Source organism: Haliaeetus leucocephalus, unplaced genomic scaffold (assembly GCF_000737465.1).
Source record: "Haliaeetus leucocephalus isolate CR32 unplaced genomic scaffold, Haliaeetus_leucocephalus-4.0 Scaffold101, whole genome shotgun sequence".
Classification (NCBI taxonomy): domain Eukaryota; kingdom Metazoa; phylum Chordata; class Aves; order Accipitriformes; family Accipitridae; genus Haliaeetus; species Haliaeetus leucocephalus.
This window is the reverse complement of record NW_010972537.1, coordinates 3,241,852-3,261,054: the sequence shown is the minus strand read 5'-3', so window position 1 is coordinate 3,261,054 and position 19,203 is coordinate 3,241,852. Positions and strand designations below refer to the sequence as shown.

General features: G+C 58.1%; 1 protein-coding gene across 6 annotated transcripts in view; it reads right to left on the bottom strand.

Moving 5' to 3' along the window:
• Positions 1-5,164: 5,164 nt before the first annotated feature.
• The window catches only part of TRIOBP (TRIO and F-actin binding protein), a 22,825-nt gene continuing 8,786 nt past the window's right edge, over positions 5,165-19,203 (bottom strand). For 2 of the 6 annotated variants that reach the window (XM_010585438.1, XM_010585441.1), the window contains 13 exons: positions 15,702-15,758; positions 15,278-15,346; positions 14,762-14,851; positions 13,794-13,903; positions 12,795-13,353; positions 12,038-12,148; positions 9,898-10,045; positions 9,248-9,359; positions 8,593-8,752; positions 8,128-8,241; positions 7,729-7,815; positions 6,703-6,866; positions 5,165-5,968 (listed from right to left, as the gene is read on the bottom strand). In XM_010585438.1, the coding sequence (XP_010583740.1) occupies positions 6,705-6,866; positions 7,729-7,815; positions 8,128-8,241; positions 8,593-8,752; positions 9,248-9,359; positions 9,898-10,045; positions 12,038-12,148; positions 12,795-13,353; positions 13,794-13,903; positions 14,762-14,851; positions 15,278-15,346; positions 15,702-15,758 (1,779 nt within the window). In that variant the 3' untranslated portion in view covers positions 5,165-5,968; positions 6,703-6,704. Of the gene's footprint in view, positions 5,969-6,702; positions 6,867-7,728; positions 7,816-8,127; positions 8,245-8,591; positions 8,753-9,247; positions 9,360-9,897; positions 10,046-12,037; positions 12,149-12,794; positions 13,354-13,793; positions 13,904-14,761; positions 14,852-15,277; positions 15,347-15,701; positions 15,759-16,581; positions 16,980-18,762; positions 19,083-19,203 lie in introns of those variants that run through there. The other 4 variants (XM_010585444.1, XM_010585442.1, XM_010585439.1 and 1 more) reach the window with 4 other exon arrangements.

Genomic DNA, 19,203 nt, shown 5'->3' with positions numbered 1-19,203 from the left:
AGGGTACACTGGGGGACAAGGAAGAGTATTTGGGGGGGACACTGCGGGACAAGGAGGGACACTGTGGGGGGACGGGGAGGAGTGTTTGGGGGGATGCTGGGTAGGGACAAAGAAGGACACTGGAGGGGACAACAGCAGGACAAAGAAGGACCGCTTGGGTGGGGAGGAGAGACACTGAGGGGGGCATGGAGGAGACAAGGAGGGGCACTTGGGGGGGAACACTGGGAGGGGACATGGGGGGACACTGAGAAGTGCTGGGGGAGACAGGGAGGGACATGGCAGGGACACTCAGCAACATCAAGAGATGGAGGGACAGTTAGGAGGGATGCTGGGGGTCAGGGAGGGACATTTGGGGGGGCACAAGGAGTGGCACAGGGAGAAACGTCAGGGGACAAGGAGGGACACTAGAGGAGACACTGGGGGGGACACCAAGGAGAAGAGGGGGCGCACTGGGCTCAAAATAGGCTCAGCAGCAGTACCCCACAGCCCAGCGCCTCTGCCCCCCTCCTCTGCCCTCTTTGCTCCCCACCGGCTGCTTTGGGGACATCAGCTCAGCCCTCGCATGTGTGTGGCGGGGGTCACAAATAAGAGGCTGTCCCCTTTTGGGGAGGGGGGAACACACAACTCTTTGTGAGGGGACAGAGCAAGGACATATAACAGTGACAACCAGCCACCCTTTCCCAGCTGGGTGAGTGGTTGGCTGTCCCTGGGAGATTAAATGTAGCTGCTATCATCATCTGGCCCGTAGGATTTTGATGATCTTTTCCCCCTTATTTCTTAAAAACACGCGGGCGCAGCCTCCTGGTGCCTACCGACACGCCGTGCGGTGCTCGGAGGTGAACCCCGGCACCTCCAAACCCCCCCAGCGCTTCAGCAGGGCATTAAAATACATAGCGAGCATCTGTCTGTAACCTCGATGCGCCTTAGATGCCCAGGGGCATGAAAATAAAAATAGATATATAAAGCCAAATAAATATAAATATAGGAATAGAAAGAGTAGAAATAGAAAGAATGGAAATAGAAATAGTAGAAATAATAGAAATTAGAAACAGAAATAAAAGGAAACAGACATTAAAAAAAAGAATAGAAATAGAAATATTTGATGCCCCCTTCCCGACATACACACATATTACGTGAGAGTGCGTCGTGCCCTGGGCCCAGGAGGAGGCACTCAGCCCCCTGATGCCTTCCCACGGGTGGAAGGGCTGCCAGGGGCATCCCCTTGTGCCTCCCTCCTCGGTGCCCTGCTTCATTCGGGGAGCAGGGAAGGTTCGCAGCACCTGCAAACTACTTGATTTTATTAAGAGCAAAGAGCTCCTAATTACGGAGAGGAATAACCAACCTTCCACCTCCCCTGGGTTGTTTTTTTTTTTTTTGCTTAAGACCTAACAAATACATCATTTTCCATCCCATATGGAGCATACGGGCAGCAAGCTCCGACGGCCTCTGTCTGACACTTCGACCGGCCGAAGGACCTCTCATTTTTCCTAGCCAGGAATAAACCGCCGTCGCTGGCTGCCTGCACGTAGGCAACCCAGGTGCACGCAGATAACACCCCATCTGCTTTTATTTGCATCCAAGTTTTTAACCGTCAGAAGCGGCTCAGACATATGCGGGGCTCGGAGGGTAGATGGGGGGGATGGGGGTGTAAGGATTGGCCCCGAGCCCCCGGGGTTGGTACAGCACCGCCGGCTGACCGCAGAGCCTCCAGCCTGAAAAACCAGGCAGCCGTTATCAGGGCAGCGCAGTGATGGGGAGGCAAGCAGAGGGGGAGGCAGGGAGGAAGGAGGGCAGATGCTTCACCTAACTTTAGCCAGCTGAAAATTAAGGGTCTAATCTCAACCGATCACCTGGGCAGCTCCCGCAGTCGACCGAGGTTGTTCAGCCTCCTCCGGCGCGTGCTGCTGCTGGCGGGCAAACACCCTCTCCTCTATACATGGCGGTTCTGACCCTTTCATCCAGACTAGCTCCCTATTTTTTAGCCAGTTAGAATAGGGGGAAAATCCCATGCCCCCAAGTGACTTGGTGGAGGGAAGGCGTACGGGTGGTCACAGCCCATCAGGCTGCTGCTGGTCTTGCACATGGGGGGGGATCCCGGTCAAGGTAACCCCTAAGTGTCCCACTTGATATTGGAAAGTACCCCTTGAACCCAGCACTGTTACACTGATGCATCCTTAAGATGAGTTGGCCAGGATCGTGAGGAATTTTCCGGCCCCTGGCAGGATGCTAGGGCTGGAAATGGGATGCAGGTGCTGCAGAGCAATGCAAGCCCCGCTGCCTCTGGGAAGTGGGGTCCAGCACCCCACTGCAGGCAGCATGGGGGGGCTCATCCAGAAGGAAAAATTATTCCCATAGGCCACCCAGTCCCCTGTGCCCAGCTTGGGCTCGTGCCTGTATTTCTGGCCACAGGAACCTGCCACCATGCATGGGCTGGGGTGGGTTACTCCCTGCACCCCCTTTTCTCCTCGAGGAGAGCTACCCAACCGCTCCAAGCCTCCTGTGCCTCCCATTTCTGGCATTTAGTCGGCAGAGGTGGGGAAGTCCCGCTTCTCCAACGAACCCCAGAAGACAGAGCCTGGCAGAGGAATCCTCCCCATAATCCCATTTATCTTCTCCTCCCTCCACACACTGCATTCAGCCAGACCCCAAAAGGATTTATGCACTTCCAGCTGTGGATTTCGTCTTAAATGGTCAAACCGTGTCCATTGTGGATGTGCTATGGATCCACTGGGTATCAGCCCCTGCCTTGTAGGGGCAGGATGGCTGTTCATTGGCATCCGAATGCACCGGGGCACTTCTGGTGACTAATGCCAGCAACATATTATTTTACCTGGTTTCCATTTTCAAAAAGGCTCCAAATCCCCAGCAGCGGGACGTGGCCTCACTGGCACTCAGATCCAAGAGCTTCAGTGCCTTTTTAGTGGCCAAACAGGGAAATTAGCTGATTTTCCAGCCTTGCTCATCAGAGCTTCAGCCCTGGCGTGCAATACAGTGCGGTCAGCCCAGCACGGACACGCAGTCCTGGCTGCTGCTAACGGCAGAGCAGGCTTTAACGATACCAGTAAATGGCAAAAGGGAATTGCCTCTGGCTGCTGGACCGATTACCAGTGTTTTAAAAGATTTATGAGCTGGTTTTTAAGGGCAAGCTACTTATGTGAGTTGGGGTGCTGGCTCTCATGAAACCAGGGCACTGTGTGGCCGCGGGTTCTCCCTGCGCTTGAGGCTGGGACATTTCTTGCAGCCACAACCCAGCTGCGAGCAAGGGGATGGGGTACAGACATCGCTTTGGGGTGCTTTTTGGGCTTTGCGAGATGCGACGGAGAGCTGGCCTCCCTCCGGCCATCATGCCTGTCACCCGTGGGCATTTTTGCCGCCTTCTCTTCCCACTGCTCTCCCCCCACCCAGCTCCCCTGCACCCAGGAGATAGCAATGCAGAGACGACAGGGCGACCGTATCGCCCAGCCACAGGCGAGACGGGGGCCGCCTGATTAATGCCGTGCTGGTTTGGGAGGTGGCAGCTCCCATCACCCCGGGATGACGGGACGCTCCTACCGAGCCGGTGGCTGATCTGCAGCTGCAGAGCCTCGAGGAGGGGCAGCTCAACAGCATGTCAAGCACCCACACATTTCACCCACGCTTACGCGACACGTTTATCGGGGTCAGCAGCCCCCAGTCAGGAAGGGGAAAAAAAAACCCCAAACAAACAACAAAACCACCACGCCAACAAACCAACCCAAACAAACACAAGATACCGAACCCCTCGGGGAAGGGGCTGGCGAGCCGCACACACCAGCACTCTGCAGTTCACCCCTCGCTCACCCTCAGCTTGCCCCCAGTGCCCTACTTTTGGGGGGTTTCCTCCTCCAGGAGCAGGTACAACCAGGCAGACTGTTGTTTTTTCCAAAAACAACGCATGCACCCCCTCCAGCCCAGAACACCATGCCCTGAACCCTGCTTTTTTTTTTCCTCCTGTCTTGGTCCCTACCAATCTCCCGTGGCAAGACCAAGCCCTGCCTGCCTTCCCATCTCAACCCCGCGGCGTGCCGAATGCTCGCCCCGTCCCAAACTCGATGGCAACAGCCATGTCCTTGCTGGGAAGCAGGGGGAAAAGCCTGGACCTCGGATGGGAGGGTTTCTAGGCTGGAGGCATGAGGCCAAGCACCAGCGAGAGCAAGCCTTGGCTCTGCACGGGCGCAACGGGGAGCCGGCTGCCAAGCTTGGCGCCTGGCCTCTTGCACCATCCGCCGGGTTGCCCGAGGACCTCACGCGCACGACAAAAGCCTGCAACCCTGTTTTACCAGAATTTGTGACTTACGAAGCGGCTTGCCTTACCTGGGGAAAGCAGTCGACACAGCCGTGCCCATGGAGGAGGGGGTCTTGCATTTGCCTGCACCCCCCCCGCCCCAGGGGCCACGGATACCACGGCGAGGTTATCGCGGGCTGAGCGAAGGCTGCCCTAACTCTCCTCACTGTGGCTGCCACTGCGTCCTTACGCCCTGCTTCCATCCCCATCTCTTGCAGTACTCCAGCCTCTCAGCCAAAGCATCCATCACCTCCATCCAAGGGTCCTCCTTGACCCCTTCATCTTCCCCTCTTCAGACGGTGCCTCCAGCCCTGGCACAAACCCGCAATTAGGGCTCTTCTGTAATTGTCAGCGGCCTCTCTGCAGAGCAACAGCTCACGTTTACATTGGGATGGGGCTGAACGAGGAGCAGTCACCCCCAGATCCTCCATCCTGCTGAAAAGCAACGTGCTTCACCCAAAAACATGAGGAGGAAAGCATTTGAGATCCCTCTGATCTCCCCCAGGATCTAGACATACTCTACCAGTAATTTGCAGTGCCATCTGCCTCCACCGATACTAGATTTACTAATGCAGCCCAGGCTGAGGGTCCATGTGGGATTTTCGGACCGGTGTGGTGAAGCAGATTATTTCCCCCCTTGAACCCAAAGGTGGAGCAGACAGCTGGATAACGGCACTGCAGGGCTCCACTCGCTCTCCTGCCAGGGTCTGGGAGTGCTCCAGCTGCTTTCTCTCCCCAAATCCAGAGGGAGAGAAGTGACAGGTCAGGATGCCCCAAAATCACACAGGAACCTGGAAAAATGACCCCCCACTGCCACACTGGGTTAGGGCCACGTGGCAAGCCTTCGCCCCGAGGAACACATTTTTCTCAGCGAAAGGGGAAGATTTTATTAAGTTAAAAGTTGAAGGGCACAGCAGAGCAGCAGCAGCTGCCACCTTGGGGGAGGTTGGCTCTGGCGGGTGCAATAGCAGCCTCACAGCTCCTCTTCCCCAGAAAGGAGAAGCCCCGTGGCTCTGGGCTCCTGCCAGTTTGGGTTCTTGAAGGAGCCAAAGGACAATCACGGAGAGAGCTCGATCATGCGGACTCTTGCCAAGGTCTCCTCTTTCAAAAGTCCCAGGCAAGCACGTCCATGGCAGACTGCCCCGGCGACTCCCTCCTATGGCTTGCATGTCTTCTCCGCAGGTCCCCGGGGCTGGCACGGGAGGGGGAGCGTGGTCGTTGCCGTGCATCCCAGCGGGGCCACGGAGACATTTGGAAGAGAGGGAATATGTGCTGAAGGTGGCGGTGTGGCTGGGAGCAACGGGGCTGGGGAGGGGGGGAAAACCAGATTCTCTTTTTCAGGTTAGAAAATGCTGGTGATGTAGTACGAGTTCTCCCCCCTCCTCTTCCCCTTCTTCCCAGGGGGAAAAAATTCCTCTACAAAATATAATTTTCACATATAAAATCCTGGAGAAGGTGCATGTAAGGAGCCAGTCCAAACAACGTGCTCAGGTACGCAGGCAAAAGGGGTTCATCAAAAAAGCTTTGGGAGGGGAGTGAGGAGGTTGAGAGGGGTGTGGGATTCCTCGCCAAGGCAATAACGGATGGGATTCAACCTCCCCCTCCCCTCAAGTGAGGAATGGAGCAAATACAAACCGAGAACAGATAAACAAACGAAGAGCAGACCTAGAGAGAGACAAAACCAGAAACGGTTTAGAAAGGCTCCACCGAGCGCAGAAATGCCGTCCCTTCTGCTCCCCTGGGAGATGGCCGCCTTACATGCTGCTACAGACAAACTCATCTCAGTGCTCACCAGCAAGCGCTGGCGGAGCAGGGTGACCCCAATCCCGACAGCCACGGCATCCAAGCAAGGAGCAGAAGCGTTCTGGACAACGGGACGCCCGCGTTCCCGTCACCCTGCTTCCCTCCCCAGCCGCAGCGGGGATGCCTGCAGGCGAGCGTGGGAGGAAGGTTGGGTCTAGTCGGGGCTGCTTTGATGCAGACCTAAAATTTCCATGCTGCGATGAAACCGCTTCAAAGGCAAACGCAGCAGAAACATCACCTACGTAAAGTAGCGCATAACTGCCCCCGCGCTGTCACCCAAGCCACAGGGCAAAGGCCAGCAGATCGCCGGCTCCCACCTCCAGCCCGGTTAAGCAGTAGTTGGTGCTGGCTGCAGGAGCATCAAGAGCAGCGCAGCAAGAAGGGGGCTGGGGACCTTGGGAGAATGTCAGGGATGACAGGAGGGCCAGGGGTGCAGTATGAGAGGATGCAAGAAGCAGAGAAGGAAGAGTTTAAGCCTAAAGTTTCAGCAGAGTGGAGCGGGAGGAACCGGTGGCTTCCATCCCCCTGTCAAAGTGGCGCAGCTGGTCTCAGCCACCTGCACCTGCAGGGAACATCGCAGCATCCCCGACGCTCACCGTTACTCGCCGATGCTGTTGCACAGTGACTCCTTCTCCTGCAGAGCCGCCATGGCCAGGCGCAGGTGCTCCTTCAGCTGCTCGATCTCTCGCTCCGAGCGCACCTTAATGTGATTCAGCTCTGCATAGACATCTTGGTATTTCCCTGAGGCAAATCTCTTATCCTGCCAGGGGAGGGAGAAGGACCAGCAGGTGAGGAGGGGGGAGCCAGCCCTGGGTTTGAAGCCCATCCCAATCTGGACCACGCAGAAACCGTTCAGAAGAAGAGCGTGGAGGTAGCACTTCCCAAACCCTGGGCTGGGGAGGAAGGCAGAGTCACTGGTCCCACAGCAGTGGGGATCTGCAGCATCAGAATTGAGGAGGCGATGTGAGCTTTACCATGGCTCATGCGTGTTTGGGCCAGCCGTATTGGAAAAATAAATCCCACCAGAGACGCAGGCCGCTGAAAGGGCTGGTCCCAGCCACTTATTCGGCAAAAAACTTAAGTGAGAAAGTTGTAAACTCCTGGAGCGTCACTGAATCTCAAAGCCTCTTTCAGGTACCCCTTTGGCAGGGGTCTTTGAAAATCCCTCTGAAGGAGCTGCTGCCAGTGGAGGGAGCAGCACACCCAGCAATGGTGCCCAAGGAAACACATCCACCCAGTGAGGGGACAAAAGGGGAAGAGAAAAGTGGCTGGGGAAGTGGAGTTTTCTGGGCAGGAGTCACCCAGGCTTCCCATCTGGGAAAGAAGGGCTCCTGGCTTGTCCACACTTATAGGTACATACATCTGGGGAAACCAGAAGCAAAGTCTCCATGACATTTTTCCCTGGTACAAGGTAAATCTACACCAGCCCACGCTGTCTGGAGCACACGGCTGCTATGCGCTTCGGAGCGAGCAGGGACAAGGAGCACAGGTGACAAGAGGGTTTGGCCTGAGCATCCCATCAAACCCAGCTGAACCCTGTTGACAAGCAGCGCTGGTGCTCCCCTCCCTCCCTTCTCCTCCTTCTCCTGCCGCTTTCCCAATGGCTCCCAGAAAACACCAACCTTTTGCATCATCTGCAGCTCCTCCCGCAGGCACTGCACCTCTTTCTTTAGGTACTGGAGCTCGTTCTCCTTCACCCGCAGCAGCACCTACGCCGGGGAGGTGGGAGAGGAACCAGAGGTGACTCAAAGAGCCACCATTTCGGAAAGGCCAGCCGGCCCTGGCGCAAGCGCGGTGGTGGAAAAGGAAGGAAGGGCCAGGAGGGCCGGAGCAGGAAAGAGCACGAGCGGCCCGGGGAAAGCGGCGGAGGGGAAGCTTGCGTACCTGCTTCCCACACCAGCCCCGCTGCTCCATGCGGCAACCCCCTCCCACACGCTCCAAGCCAAAACCACTGCGAGGACGAGACCCCCAGCACGGGGTAGGGACAGAGGCAGCGGGACAGCCGGAGAGGACCCTCATACCTCCAGCTCGCAGGAGCTCCGCTCGTTGTTGTGCGGAGAGCGGTCTCCAGAGCTTCGTGACGAAATAAAGCTTCGCAGCTTCCCGATCTCATCCGAGAGGCGGGTCTGCAGCTCCTGCAGGCAAAACCAAAAGACATCAGAGTAGCCATGGCACAGGCCTCTCTGCTGTCCTGGCCCCTCCATCTTATGCCAGCCCTGCTTTAGCTTAGAGACCTCCTTGTAAGCCCCTGCCCATAGGCAACGGCAGCACCTACAAGTAGCAGAATACACTTGCCGTATTTAACCCCATAGTTAAGATAAGCCCATCTACAGCCTCTAACTCTTAATTTTTTTTCTTTCTGATGATAAAACCTCAGAAGGGAACAAATACAAAACAGGTAGGGGAGTTTTAAACAGAGAGGCTGTGCTGTGCAAGGGAGGAACGCACTCTGCGGTCTCTGCTGGTGGGGAAATCCCTTCTCTTGCCTGGTTTTTCCGGAGGAGCTCCTTCCCCTCCTGCTGACAGCGCTGCAGTGTCTGCTCCCGCTCCTCTGCTTTCTGGGTGAGATCCCCGATTTCCAGGCACTTTTGGGAATACTGCTCAGAAAGCACTTGCAGCTCCCGCTTCAGGGAATCCACGTCCAACCTGCCAAAGAGGCCACCAGCTCATTGCTGCCCCACAACCCTCGCTGGCCCCTGGCCATCAGCATCACCTTCCCCCCTGCCATGGGCAGCCTCTGCCCACATCGGTCATTGGCACAAAAAAATGCTCCATGTGGACCAAGGCTTCAGTTCCCACCCTCCTGCACACGAGCATGGTGCTTCTAGGAGCTTCAGGCCATGCAGGAGAAACGGAGGAGCTTTCCATAAAGAAAATAGAGGGAAGAAGCTACAGGGAAAACAGAAGTCCTGTAGGGAACACAGAGGTGCTATAGGGAAAATAGCCAAGCAGGGGATAAACCCCCCTGCCCTACAGCTCCAGCAGCCCTGGCAGGCTCCGCTGGTCACCCACCATCCCCGGGGAAAGAGCTGGGGAGGCGGCAGGAGGGAGAGCTGGGGGCTACGGCCGCAGGTGGGGTGCGGTGACACTGGCACAGGGCGGCAGCATCGGGCAAGGGAAGCGGGAGAAGTGGTTTCTTACTGGTGCTGCTTCTGGAGGGCATCTGAGACCGAGCTGCATTGCTGGAAGCTTCGTGTCCTGCCCAGCTCCTTGTTCATCTCCTCCCGGTGGGCTTTCTTCAGCGCCTCGATGGCTGCAGAGGGCGACAACGGGAGATGGGGGATCAGGCTGTGCCAGCTCTGGCACATCTGGGGAAACCACGCCAGGGAACTGGCTGAGCTCTTTCTGCTGCAGGCTCCGGGACCTGTCTTTGCAGATTCCCTCTCCTTCCCTTCTGCCCTCAGGGCATCCCCCACCTTCTCCATGCCCCAGGATCATCCCGATGGACCAAATGCTGCTGAGAATAACACAGTGCAGTGTGGGAGCTCCCTGCCACCTCTGCCAGCCCTGCCTGCCTACAAGAAGGTGCTGGCCCCCTCCCACCCATCCACAGGGGCAAGACCCCATCTCCCACAGCATCTTTACCCCCCATCCCCCCCGAACCCAAACAGACCCCTGCAGCACAGGTCCGAGAAGCACAAAGCTCATGCTCCAAGGAACATCAGCCTCACACCAGTAGGGTCAGCGGCGTGGCTCCAGATGACTGGGATGACTGGTTTCTGGCAAGAAACATTTGGGAGAGGTGGAAGGGACCCAGCTGAGCGGGGACACGGCTTGGTGTTCGCTCCTACCTGCTGCTGTCGCCGCCGCCTCCTCTGCGAGGAGCCGCTCCTTCTCCTGCCGCAGCCGCTCTAGCTCCCGCTGGTGGTGCCTCTGGAGCTCCTCCATCACTTGCTGGTGGGATGACTCCATCTCAGCCAGGCTGCGCTCGCAGGCCTCCTGCCGTGCCAGGGAAAGGAGTGGTGAGGGACCAGGAGGGCAGGAGGAAGGGCTCAGGCCAGGACAGGCACCTGGCTGGGCTAATGTTTGCCTTTGCAAACCTCACCCGAGTCCAGGGCCATTTTGCGAGGAGTGAGACCACTTCCCAGGAGGGTCTTTTCCTTCTCAAAGCGAGGTTATCACTGAACCCAACCATTTGACAGGGCCACACATCTTGCGATCCCCTTGTGCTTTGCAGAGGAAGAAACATTCCTCTTGCTGTTCTTAAAACTAAAGCAGCAAGACAAGAACGTTCCTCTTGAGCCAAGAGCTGGGAATAATGCACCCGACACCCCAGTCCAGACCCTCCACCAGGCTGCACTGCCAGAGAACCGCATCTCATCTGCTTTTTAAATGAAGCAGCATCCCCCAGAATCAATGAAAGCTGAGCCTCTTCTCCTGAAAAGTGACACCCTGCACTGCCCTGCAGCCTGACAGAGGCTGCCAAAGAGCCCTCCCCAAAGCCTAATGCTTAGGGATCCCCCTCACACAGCTCACCCTTCTTTCTGATGGCTCTGAGACCAAGGGGATGGGTCTTTCACCGCTAAGCGCTGTGGTTAACTGGTGTTACAGCAAAGCAAAGCAGTTCCCACCTTGGAGCTACGCCTCTGCTCTCCCTCCAGATGCTGGCAGCACTGCCTCAAGCCTCTCAGGAAGGGTTTGTTCACCACCAAACCATGCCAGAGTATTATTTTAAAAAGCCAGGGCCTCTAAGACATCAGTAGAGAGCCAGGAAACCATCGTGTCCCCCAACAGCCCCTTGCCACCCCATTCCTTCCCCCAGTACTAAGGCAAAGGCTGATATAAAGGGCACTGGAACACATTGTGGGAATGCAAGTCCTTGCTGGCTAAATCCCTACTGAGACATGGGAAGCTGGGAAGCTTCACAGATCGACCAGAGGAGAGGAAAAGGCGAGGGATCGATTTGGTGATCTGTCCACAGACTGGCAGCGAACCTCAGCAGGCTGAGAGAACACGAGCCCTTTGGGGAAAGGTCAAGTTTGGCCTCAGATGTGAAATGCTGGCCTTTTGAGCGAAGTTATTAGGAAGATAAGGTGCCATTCCTCCCCACTTCTTTTGCTTTTTTTTGACCATAAAGAGGCCTGTGAGCTGTAAATATTAGATCAAGATGACAGAGTGACTGCTAAGTGGCTGGTCTGGGCACCACGGAACATGTGAGTTTCTTTATCTGGGCTAGGTACAGCCAAATGACTGCAACAGGCTTTGCCAGCCCCAATTTCCATCCCCCCCCCAGTATCTTTCAACACATAGGGCACATCCTGAAATCTCCACAGCGTGGTGGAACGGCAGCCTCCGCCCAGGAAATCCCTACGGGATGTGACCCCGCTTGTTTCAGACGAGACCACGGGGGGTGGAAATAAATAAACAAAGAGAAGCGAGAGGCTGAAGCATGAGCAAACTCTGCTTGGCGGGCTTTCCCACGTGCCGTCCCAGCAAACGAACGGGCTGTGCTGTCAAAGTGACCTTCAGGGCTCGGGCGGCTCTGGCAGGGATGGGAGCTCCCCAGGGCCTGACGGACTGCTTTTAACAAGGGATTCGGGAGCCCCTGTTAGCAAGAACCACATGTGGTGAGCCGCAAACCGCCGGGGAACGCGCAGGCAGCTTGGCAGAAAGCTGCTGACCCGCTCCCGAGCTGGGGGACAGCTCACCCCCCCAGTCCAGGCCAGCATCATGCACAAAGCGGGGCACAGATCCTGCACCTCTCCCTCTCCGGCTCCTCCTCCTCCTCCCCATTTATACTCTGGCCCCTTTAAGGCCAGGCAACACGCACCAGCCTTTATATAATTAACATTGATTACAAGTGGGCTCACTTAGGGTCACCATGGCAACCCAATGATTAGCGATACCTGCTCGGCAATGAGCCGAGTCCCAGCGTTTCCCAGTTTGGGACTGGGAGTGACCCCAGGGTCCCATGTCCAGCGCCCTGCTCACCTGTGAGATGTACCCCCGGGGCACGTGGCCGTCTCCCTGGGATTTCGCTGCCTCTCGAAGGCTCTCGTTTCGGGCCCGGCAGGACTCCAGCTGCGCCCGCAGTGACTGGACCTGCACCAGGGAGGGGAGAGAGATGCTCAGCCAGGGTTGGAAAAGTGCCGCGGCCTGACCAACGTGCCGCATTCGAACCCTGGGCTTAGGGATGGGGAGGACCATGCGCGGCCAACGGAGATGGCCGCTTCCCACGGGAATGGCTGCCTGCCAAGGGACCAAATCGGCAAAGCCAGCCCCAGCCTGGTAAGGGCTAGCAAGGAGGGGAGGAGACATCCCAAATTCCAGAGGTGGATCCGTGCTGGAGGAAACCACCACTGCATGGGTAGCTGGGACGACAGACAAGTGCACGGCTCTTTTCAAAGGCTGGGAGGTAAAGCACTTGCAGGCTTGGGAACAGCCAGAGAAGAGAGGCTGTGGATGTACTCCTGGGAAACACAGACTCCATGCAAGCAGTGCCACCAACTAACTTATCCTGGACCAAAATGTGGCCTGGGGAACCTCTCCAGGTGCGCAAGAGCAGGTCTCCAGCCTCGCGTTACCTGGTTGCAAAAGCTCCCATGCACTCAAGGGGTGGCAAATGGAGCCAGAAAGAATGAACATCTCCCTGCACCTCTGCCTTGCTCTTCTGCAGAGCCTCCTGCTTCCAGGCACCACATTAAGGGGCCACCAGAATCCCACTTTCAGAGACTAGGGATGCTCTTACCTCCTTTTTCAGCGCCTCATTGGTGTCTCCATGGCCCCCCTTGCTCTGGTTCAGCAGTGCCATCAAGGGCACTCGCCGCGAGTCTTTCAAGGGCAGGCGTTCCAGCTCCAGCCACTTCTTCTCTATCTCCTCATTCAGCCGAACCCGCTGGTCCTCTGAAAGCGGGGGAGCGGGGAGGTCCTGCTCCCCCACCTTGCGGGAAGAGTCTCCTGCTGGGCCATCGCTGTTTGGGACCCTGCCGTCGGGGGTCTCAAACCATTTTCGCCTCTCCTCTGAACGGACGGCCAGATCCCGCTCCAGCTCCTCATGCTTGGGAGTTCGGTCAGAGATCCTCAAACTCCCTCTTGTCCTCTGCAGGGACCCATGATTCCCAGGGTCCTGCGGCAAGGGAGACAGCTCCACGTAGTCAAAGGCATGGCGCTGCCCGTCCGCCTTCCAGTGACCACCCTTCGAGCTCCCCTCGGAGCCCAAGCCCGGCCGCTGCTGCTCCTCTGTCCGGAGTGAGCCCTTCTGGGGGACGCAGTTACGGAAGGAGTTCTCCTTATCGCAGTCAGAGAGCCTGAAACCAGAGCAGCAGCCAGTGAAGGAGAGGCACCACGTGGGAAAGGATGCCGGTGGAGACGCTGCCAACTGCCCAAGGCTCAGCCCAGCGTTACAAAACCCCACCCTGAGCATGGAGCTGGGTCTGTAGCATCCCAGCCCTCGGGGAAAGGGGTTCCTCCATAGGGTGGGAATGATTCACCTCTGGTTCCAGCCATGCTGGTGGAGAAACCTGGCTAAACTGATGTGGCAAGGCAAAATGCGGGTGCAAGAGCAGGAGCCATCAGGCTCTCCTCCCCCGTCACCAGCTGGTGTATCTGGGCCATGTTCAGGAGGAGCGGAGGGCAGGGCTGATCTGGGAGCAGCCGGATTTCCAGAGGGGCCTTCCCAGTCCCTGCCTGCCAGGGGAGAGGGGCAGCAAGAGCGGGAAGAGGAGAAGCGGCACGGGGCAGCTCTTACTTGGTGACGTCCGGAGCGCTGACCGGGCGCACATTCTTCCTCAGGGCTTCGATCCAGTTGCGCCGGATGCCCGAGGTCATTGCTGACAAGGTGAAGACGGCATCCTTCGTCTGCAACAGGGAGGCAACAGAGACCCTGTCAGTGCCCAGCAGAGGTGCAGGCAGCTCCCACTTGCTCCCTGAGACCCCCGGGCACCCGCTTGCGTGGGTGCTGGACAGTGTTAGAGAGGCCACCCGCTGTCTCAAAGACTCTCGGGGCCAGGAGGAGGGGTGGGAGCGGAGACACGCTCTTTGTGGGGAAGCCCGTTACGCATCCTTCATGAGACCATCTCCAAGCAAAGGCAAAAGAAACTTTGCTGGCACACTTGGCCAAATGTGAGCCGGTGCAATCCAGCTGTTCAGGTGCTGGGAGCTGGGCACCAGCGCTGGGGTACAGCAGCAGGCTACAGGGAAACCCAGACCATGAAGTGCCCAGCCCTGCACACCCACAGAAATACAGTTTTTTGTACTGCCTTAGCAGCCACCTCCTGCTGCTACAGCAAGTAGCCAAGGACAGGATTGTACCGGCGCCAGATCCAGGGTACAGGCTATTACTCGGAGCACGGTCAGCCAGGTTACACTGAGATCTGCAGTGCTTGCCTCTCCCTCCCCAAGGCTCTAGAGAAGCTGCCTTGGCCAACGGGTCAAGTAAACACTCCTGGCATTCAGCTCGGCTCCTGGGCCGTCTCCAGCACAGCCTTTGGCCAGCCCTGCAAAGCTGCCTCCTCCTCCTCCCTTTGCAGGCGGGCAGCACTCGTGTCCCTGAGCACTGCCACCCACACGTCACTGACCAGCCTTGCTGGGCCACCATCCTGGCAAAAGGTTTGCACGGCTTGCCTCTCGGCATCTCGGCACAGGGAGGGAGCGCGCATTCCCACCCGGCGTCCCTTGGTGCTGCTGCCCCGTGTCCACACGGTGCCGGACACTCACGTGTATCTGGAAGCCATAGTTGCGCTGCACTGCGAACTCCGTCACGTCTGTGCAGGAGCGGAGGTCGATTTCTCCGTCAAGGTCATCAGCCTGCAAGCACGGCCACCCGCTAGGACATCAGTGCAAACCCAGCTTTGAAAAAGCCCCCCATCACCTGCCGGCACCCTAACAGAAGCGCAGGCTGCCTCTGCCTTCACCCCACAGCTCCCACACAGCACGGGGAGCCAGCAGCGTGGATGGAGAGCGTCAGAGATGCCCAGCCACAGGACCGGCCCTTCTCCTCACCTCCCACCACTGACAGCCCCCCCAGGTTTCACCACCCCACTGGCCCGCCTTCAGACACCCGTCCTCTTCGTCACCCCTTGGCAAAGAGCAGCTCGCCACCTCCAGCGCCTTTCAGGAGGACGTGACGCTGCCGCTTCTCCCGGGAGCGTGCTGGTCGTGCCAGGGCTGCGGTCCTCTCCCCCCTTGGCCGGGAAGGAGGACAGGGGCTGGAGAAAGTCCAGCCGTGCTTACCTCCTCCGCGTTCGAGTCCCGGTAATACCTCAGGCTCGAGTCGGTCAGCACGAACCAATGTTTCTTCCACTGCGGGTGGATTGGGCACGGGGAGGGAAGGGAAAAGACAGGAGGGAAACGGATAAGCAGTTACCGGGGGAAGCGTAGGAACAGGGAGGGACGCTCTGCGCCGTGACCTCTCGGCCTCCTCTTCCCCCTCCTCCACGTCCCTTCCAGCTCCCCCTCGTGCCCCTCGGCTGGGAGAGGGGCACCGGGCGAACCTCCGTGCCCGCACACAAAGCGAGGCACCTCCACCAAAGGCTTCCCGCTGTCCTTCCCAGCAGGAGCGACCTCAGCAAGTGAGGGGGAAGGAAATCAGCTGTTCACCAGGGGATCAATAGCTGCAGGGGCTGGGGGAAGAGGCAGACCCTCGCCTCGGGCTTACCTCTCCCGGCTCGTCCAGAATGGACATCCATCCCTTCTTGAAATTGAGGAGATCCGGCTGGAGAGGAAAGGACAAAACAGAGGGTTACTGTCTTGGAGAAACCCACAAAAGGGCTTTTCATGCCAGGGGATGGAAGGCGAGTCCCCAGTGGCAGAAAGACAGTGGGAATAGCCTGGCATCGCTTTTAGGAAACTCATGGGGGTGTAGGACCCAGTGGTGAAGGAGAACTGGATTTAGCTCTCGGCAGCAGGCAGTTGTTCCTGTAAGAGGAAGCAGGAGATAAGGAAAGAGGTTTAAAAAAAAAATTGAAGGAAAATATGCAGCAGGGAGGTTTCCACAAGGTGCCTTGGAGGTATTTATTCAGAGAGGGGGAGGCAGGGACAAGGGGAGCGGGCAGAAGGGAGTGCTCCACCGCCACCGACGGGGCTTGCCTTGGAGACAGAGGCAGAGTTGCAAAGAACCGCAGGCCTTGTCCAAACCCTCGCCATCCGCCATCCGTGCCCCAGAGCTACGTCCCGCCGGTAACTTCACCACTGATCATTTATTAAAGACACAAGCAGCTCTCTACAAGAAACAGCCCTCACCGCAAACGTCCAGGAGGCAATTCAACAACTGTGAAAACACGTTGCCTTTAAACGACGTGCCCCAGGGTAGAGATGAAATCAGAGTCACAACCAACGCTTGATCCTCGACCCTCTCTAAGACTCTCCAAGATGCTGGGGGCTCCTCTCTTACCCAGCTCTTTCTGCCCCCTCCTGCTGCAGAGCTTGCCCTCTGCCCAGCCTCAGCCACAGCTACGGAAGAGGAGGACGAACAGAGTTTCACCCAGATCACCCCGTGCTAGAAAGAAGTTTCCCCCCGCCCCCCACCTCCTCCTAACCTCACGCCACTGGTGCGGCATCCCCAACCAGTTTATCTCCTTCCCAAGGTGGAGCTTCAGAGAGCTGACTCAGGGGAACCGCTCTCCCTGGCTTTGCCTTCAGCCAAACAGGCTCGAGCTGCTCCCTCCTCCCAACCCTGCTGGCTCCGGAGAAGTTGCACCACCAAATAATTCAGCCCAATGCCTCTTCTCCCCGGGGAAGCCAGAGTTTGCCGATCTGCCCCTTCTTCTGCAGCCGAACCAGGCGGGGACAGTGACGGAGAGGTGACGGTGCCAGAGCTGGACCTCCCAGCGGTCTGCAGCAGACCTGCCAGCCCGGAGGAAGCCACCAGCAGTCCCTCACGTGCCACAACTACCACCCGCGACCAAGCTGCCGAGAAGGGGTGGCTCGGCAAGCCGACGGGCCACTCTGCACCCCCCGAACGAGCCCGGCGGCCGGCCGCGGCTGCCCGGCAAGCCCAGCTCCCCGGCCGCCCAGCTGGGCTGAGCCTTCCCCTGCTTTCATCTCCCCGAGCTGCTGCTCTTGGGTTACACCCAAGGTTATGGGGCGGCAAGAACCGAGGACGTCCCGGCCCACCGCGACGCTCTGGCTATTGGTTCGAGCAAGCATGGGGAAGCCCGCCAAGGGGAGGGTCACCGGCTGCTACAGCTTCAGGCCTGGCCAGAAGCATCCAACGGTGGCCCCGAGCCGCCCGGGAAGGGAGGCAGGCAGGGAAACCGGAGCGAAAGGGCACGGGGGACTCCCATACCTCACCTCCCGCAGAGGTGATGGGCGCCGCTGGCAGCTGGGAGACGAGGGGGACGCACGCATTCCCATCCCTACGGACCCGAACGTCCCACTGCCGCCCTGAAAAAGCACCCCGAAAATTAATTCCTTCCCCGTGGCAGCAGCTCCACCCTTTTTCCCGTTATCCCTTCCAATCCGGTGACTTCAGCTCCGGCTCCGAACTGGGAGCGGCAGGAGGGAAGGAAAGGAGGCGAAACGTCAAAGCGCAACCTTCCCCCCTCCCGGGACGCACGTGTGCTCGGCAGAAGAGGTTCTCTGCGGGCAGGCTCTGCGGAGGTGGAAAAACAATACAGGGAGCAAAAGAACTCCTGTTTGGGAGTTTTGTACGGATCAGCTGGGTCTCGTCTGATTGAGGATTTACAATCCCAAAGCATTAGGTGCCAAAATAACGAATGTTAACTGGCTGTATGCCCCTGGGAAAACCAGCAAAAAGTCCTGCCAGAACCACTGCCCCTGATGCAGTGCTGGGGCCAGAAAATCCCCCCGGAGGGCTTCTCCCAAGCGGGTGAATTGCACAGGGGTCATTTTCCCTGCCAGCCCCATTTTCCCTGCCACTCCCAGACACAGAGCCGCAGCTCTGGAATCGGCTTTGAACTATTCTTGTCAAAGAGGGGCCGGTACCATAGGACGAGGCATCAGTTCATGCACAAAGTGCTTAAAGCCACTCTTCTCCCCCTCCCCACAACCAAATTCAGCTTCCTCATCCGGCATAAAGAGCTCAGGATACCAGCAGAGAAAAGAGCGGGGTTCAAACCGAACCCCCCACCCAGAGGAAACGGCTCAGCAGTGGGAGGAGGAAATATCCAGGAAAGCCGAACCGCTGGGAGAGATCCGGGTGCCGGAGATGCAAGGATGCGGCAGGATGCACCCCCGGTAAAAATGCACGGCCCTGCAACGCAGCTCGGGGCTGCGGATGGAGAGGCTTAGGCTTGGGAGGTGGCAGCAGCAATTTTGCCTGGTTGCATCCGTACCCACCAGAGTTATATGTTCAGCCCCACAGCTGGCCGGGTAGAGGCACTGGAGGGGGTCCCAAGGAGCTGGGGACATAGGTGACATCTGGAAGGACTGGCTTACAAGAGCAGGTTAAGGAGAGGCAGCTGCCCGTTCTGGCTGAAGAAGGGCTACAGGGGAGGTGATAACAGCCTGCAAGTATCTGAAGAATGTAAACACCAAAGAAGGAAAGGGAATGGGGTGGGAGCGAAAGAATGGCTCCTGGGTGGTACAGAGGCGCTGGAATGAAGAAGTGGAGAAGAGGCTGCGGCAGGCTGAGAAAGCTCAGTGTCCGAGGGGGGGAAAGCTGGGATGGTCAGGTGTGCTCCTTCCATCGCCGTGCCTCCTGCTCTTCCCGCTCCCAAAAGCTCCTCAGGACCGCAGGTCCTGGAGCGCTCCTTCACCTCTGAGAGATGGTGCAAGGGGCTCTCGGCCTCCCGGAAAGCACAACGTCTTCTCTCCTCCAAAAAGGGAACCTGCTTCGCAAGGCGCGGGCCCCAGGCCAAAACACAAAGCAAAACCGCTCCGGCTCAGTTTAGTGGAAGCAAAACCGCTCCTAGGCTGGGGCACCCATGCAGCTCTCGAATCTTGACGTGCTGCAAAAGCAAGCGGGCGACAGGCTCGCCCTTTCCCACCGCCCCCGCGCGAAACGCCGGCGGGCACAGCCCGGCCTGTCACCTCCATTACCCCACTCTGCTCAACAACCTTCCTCTCGGGCCGGCAGGCACCCGCACCGAGGAAGCCTTGCCCCAGGGGTGGGATGCTCCCTGCCCCGAAACCGCATCTGGTTCCCACAGGGAGCAGGAGCTCCCCACACCCGGGGGTGAGGAGGCGGGGGGGGGGGG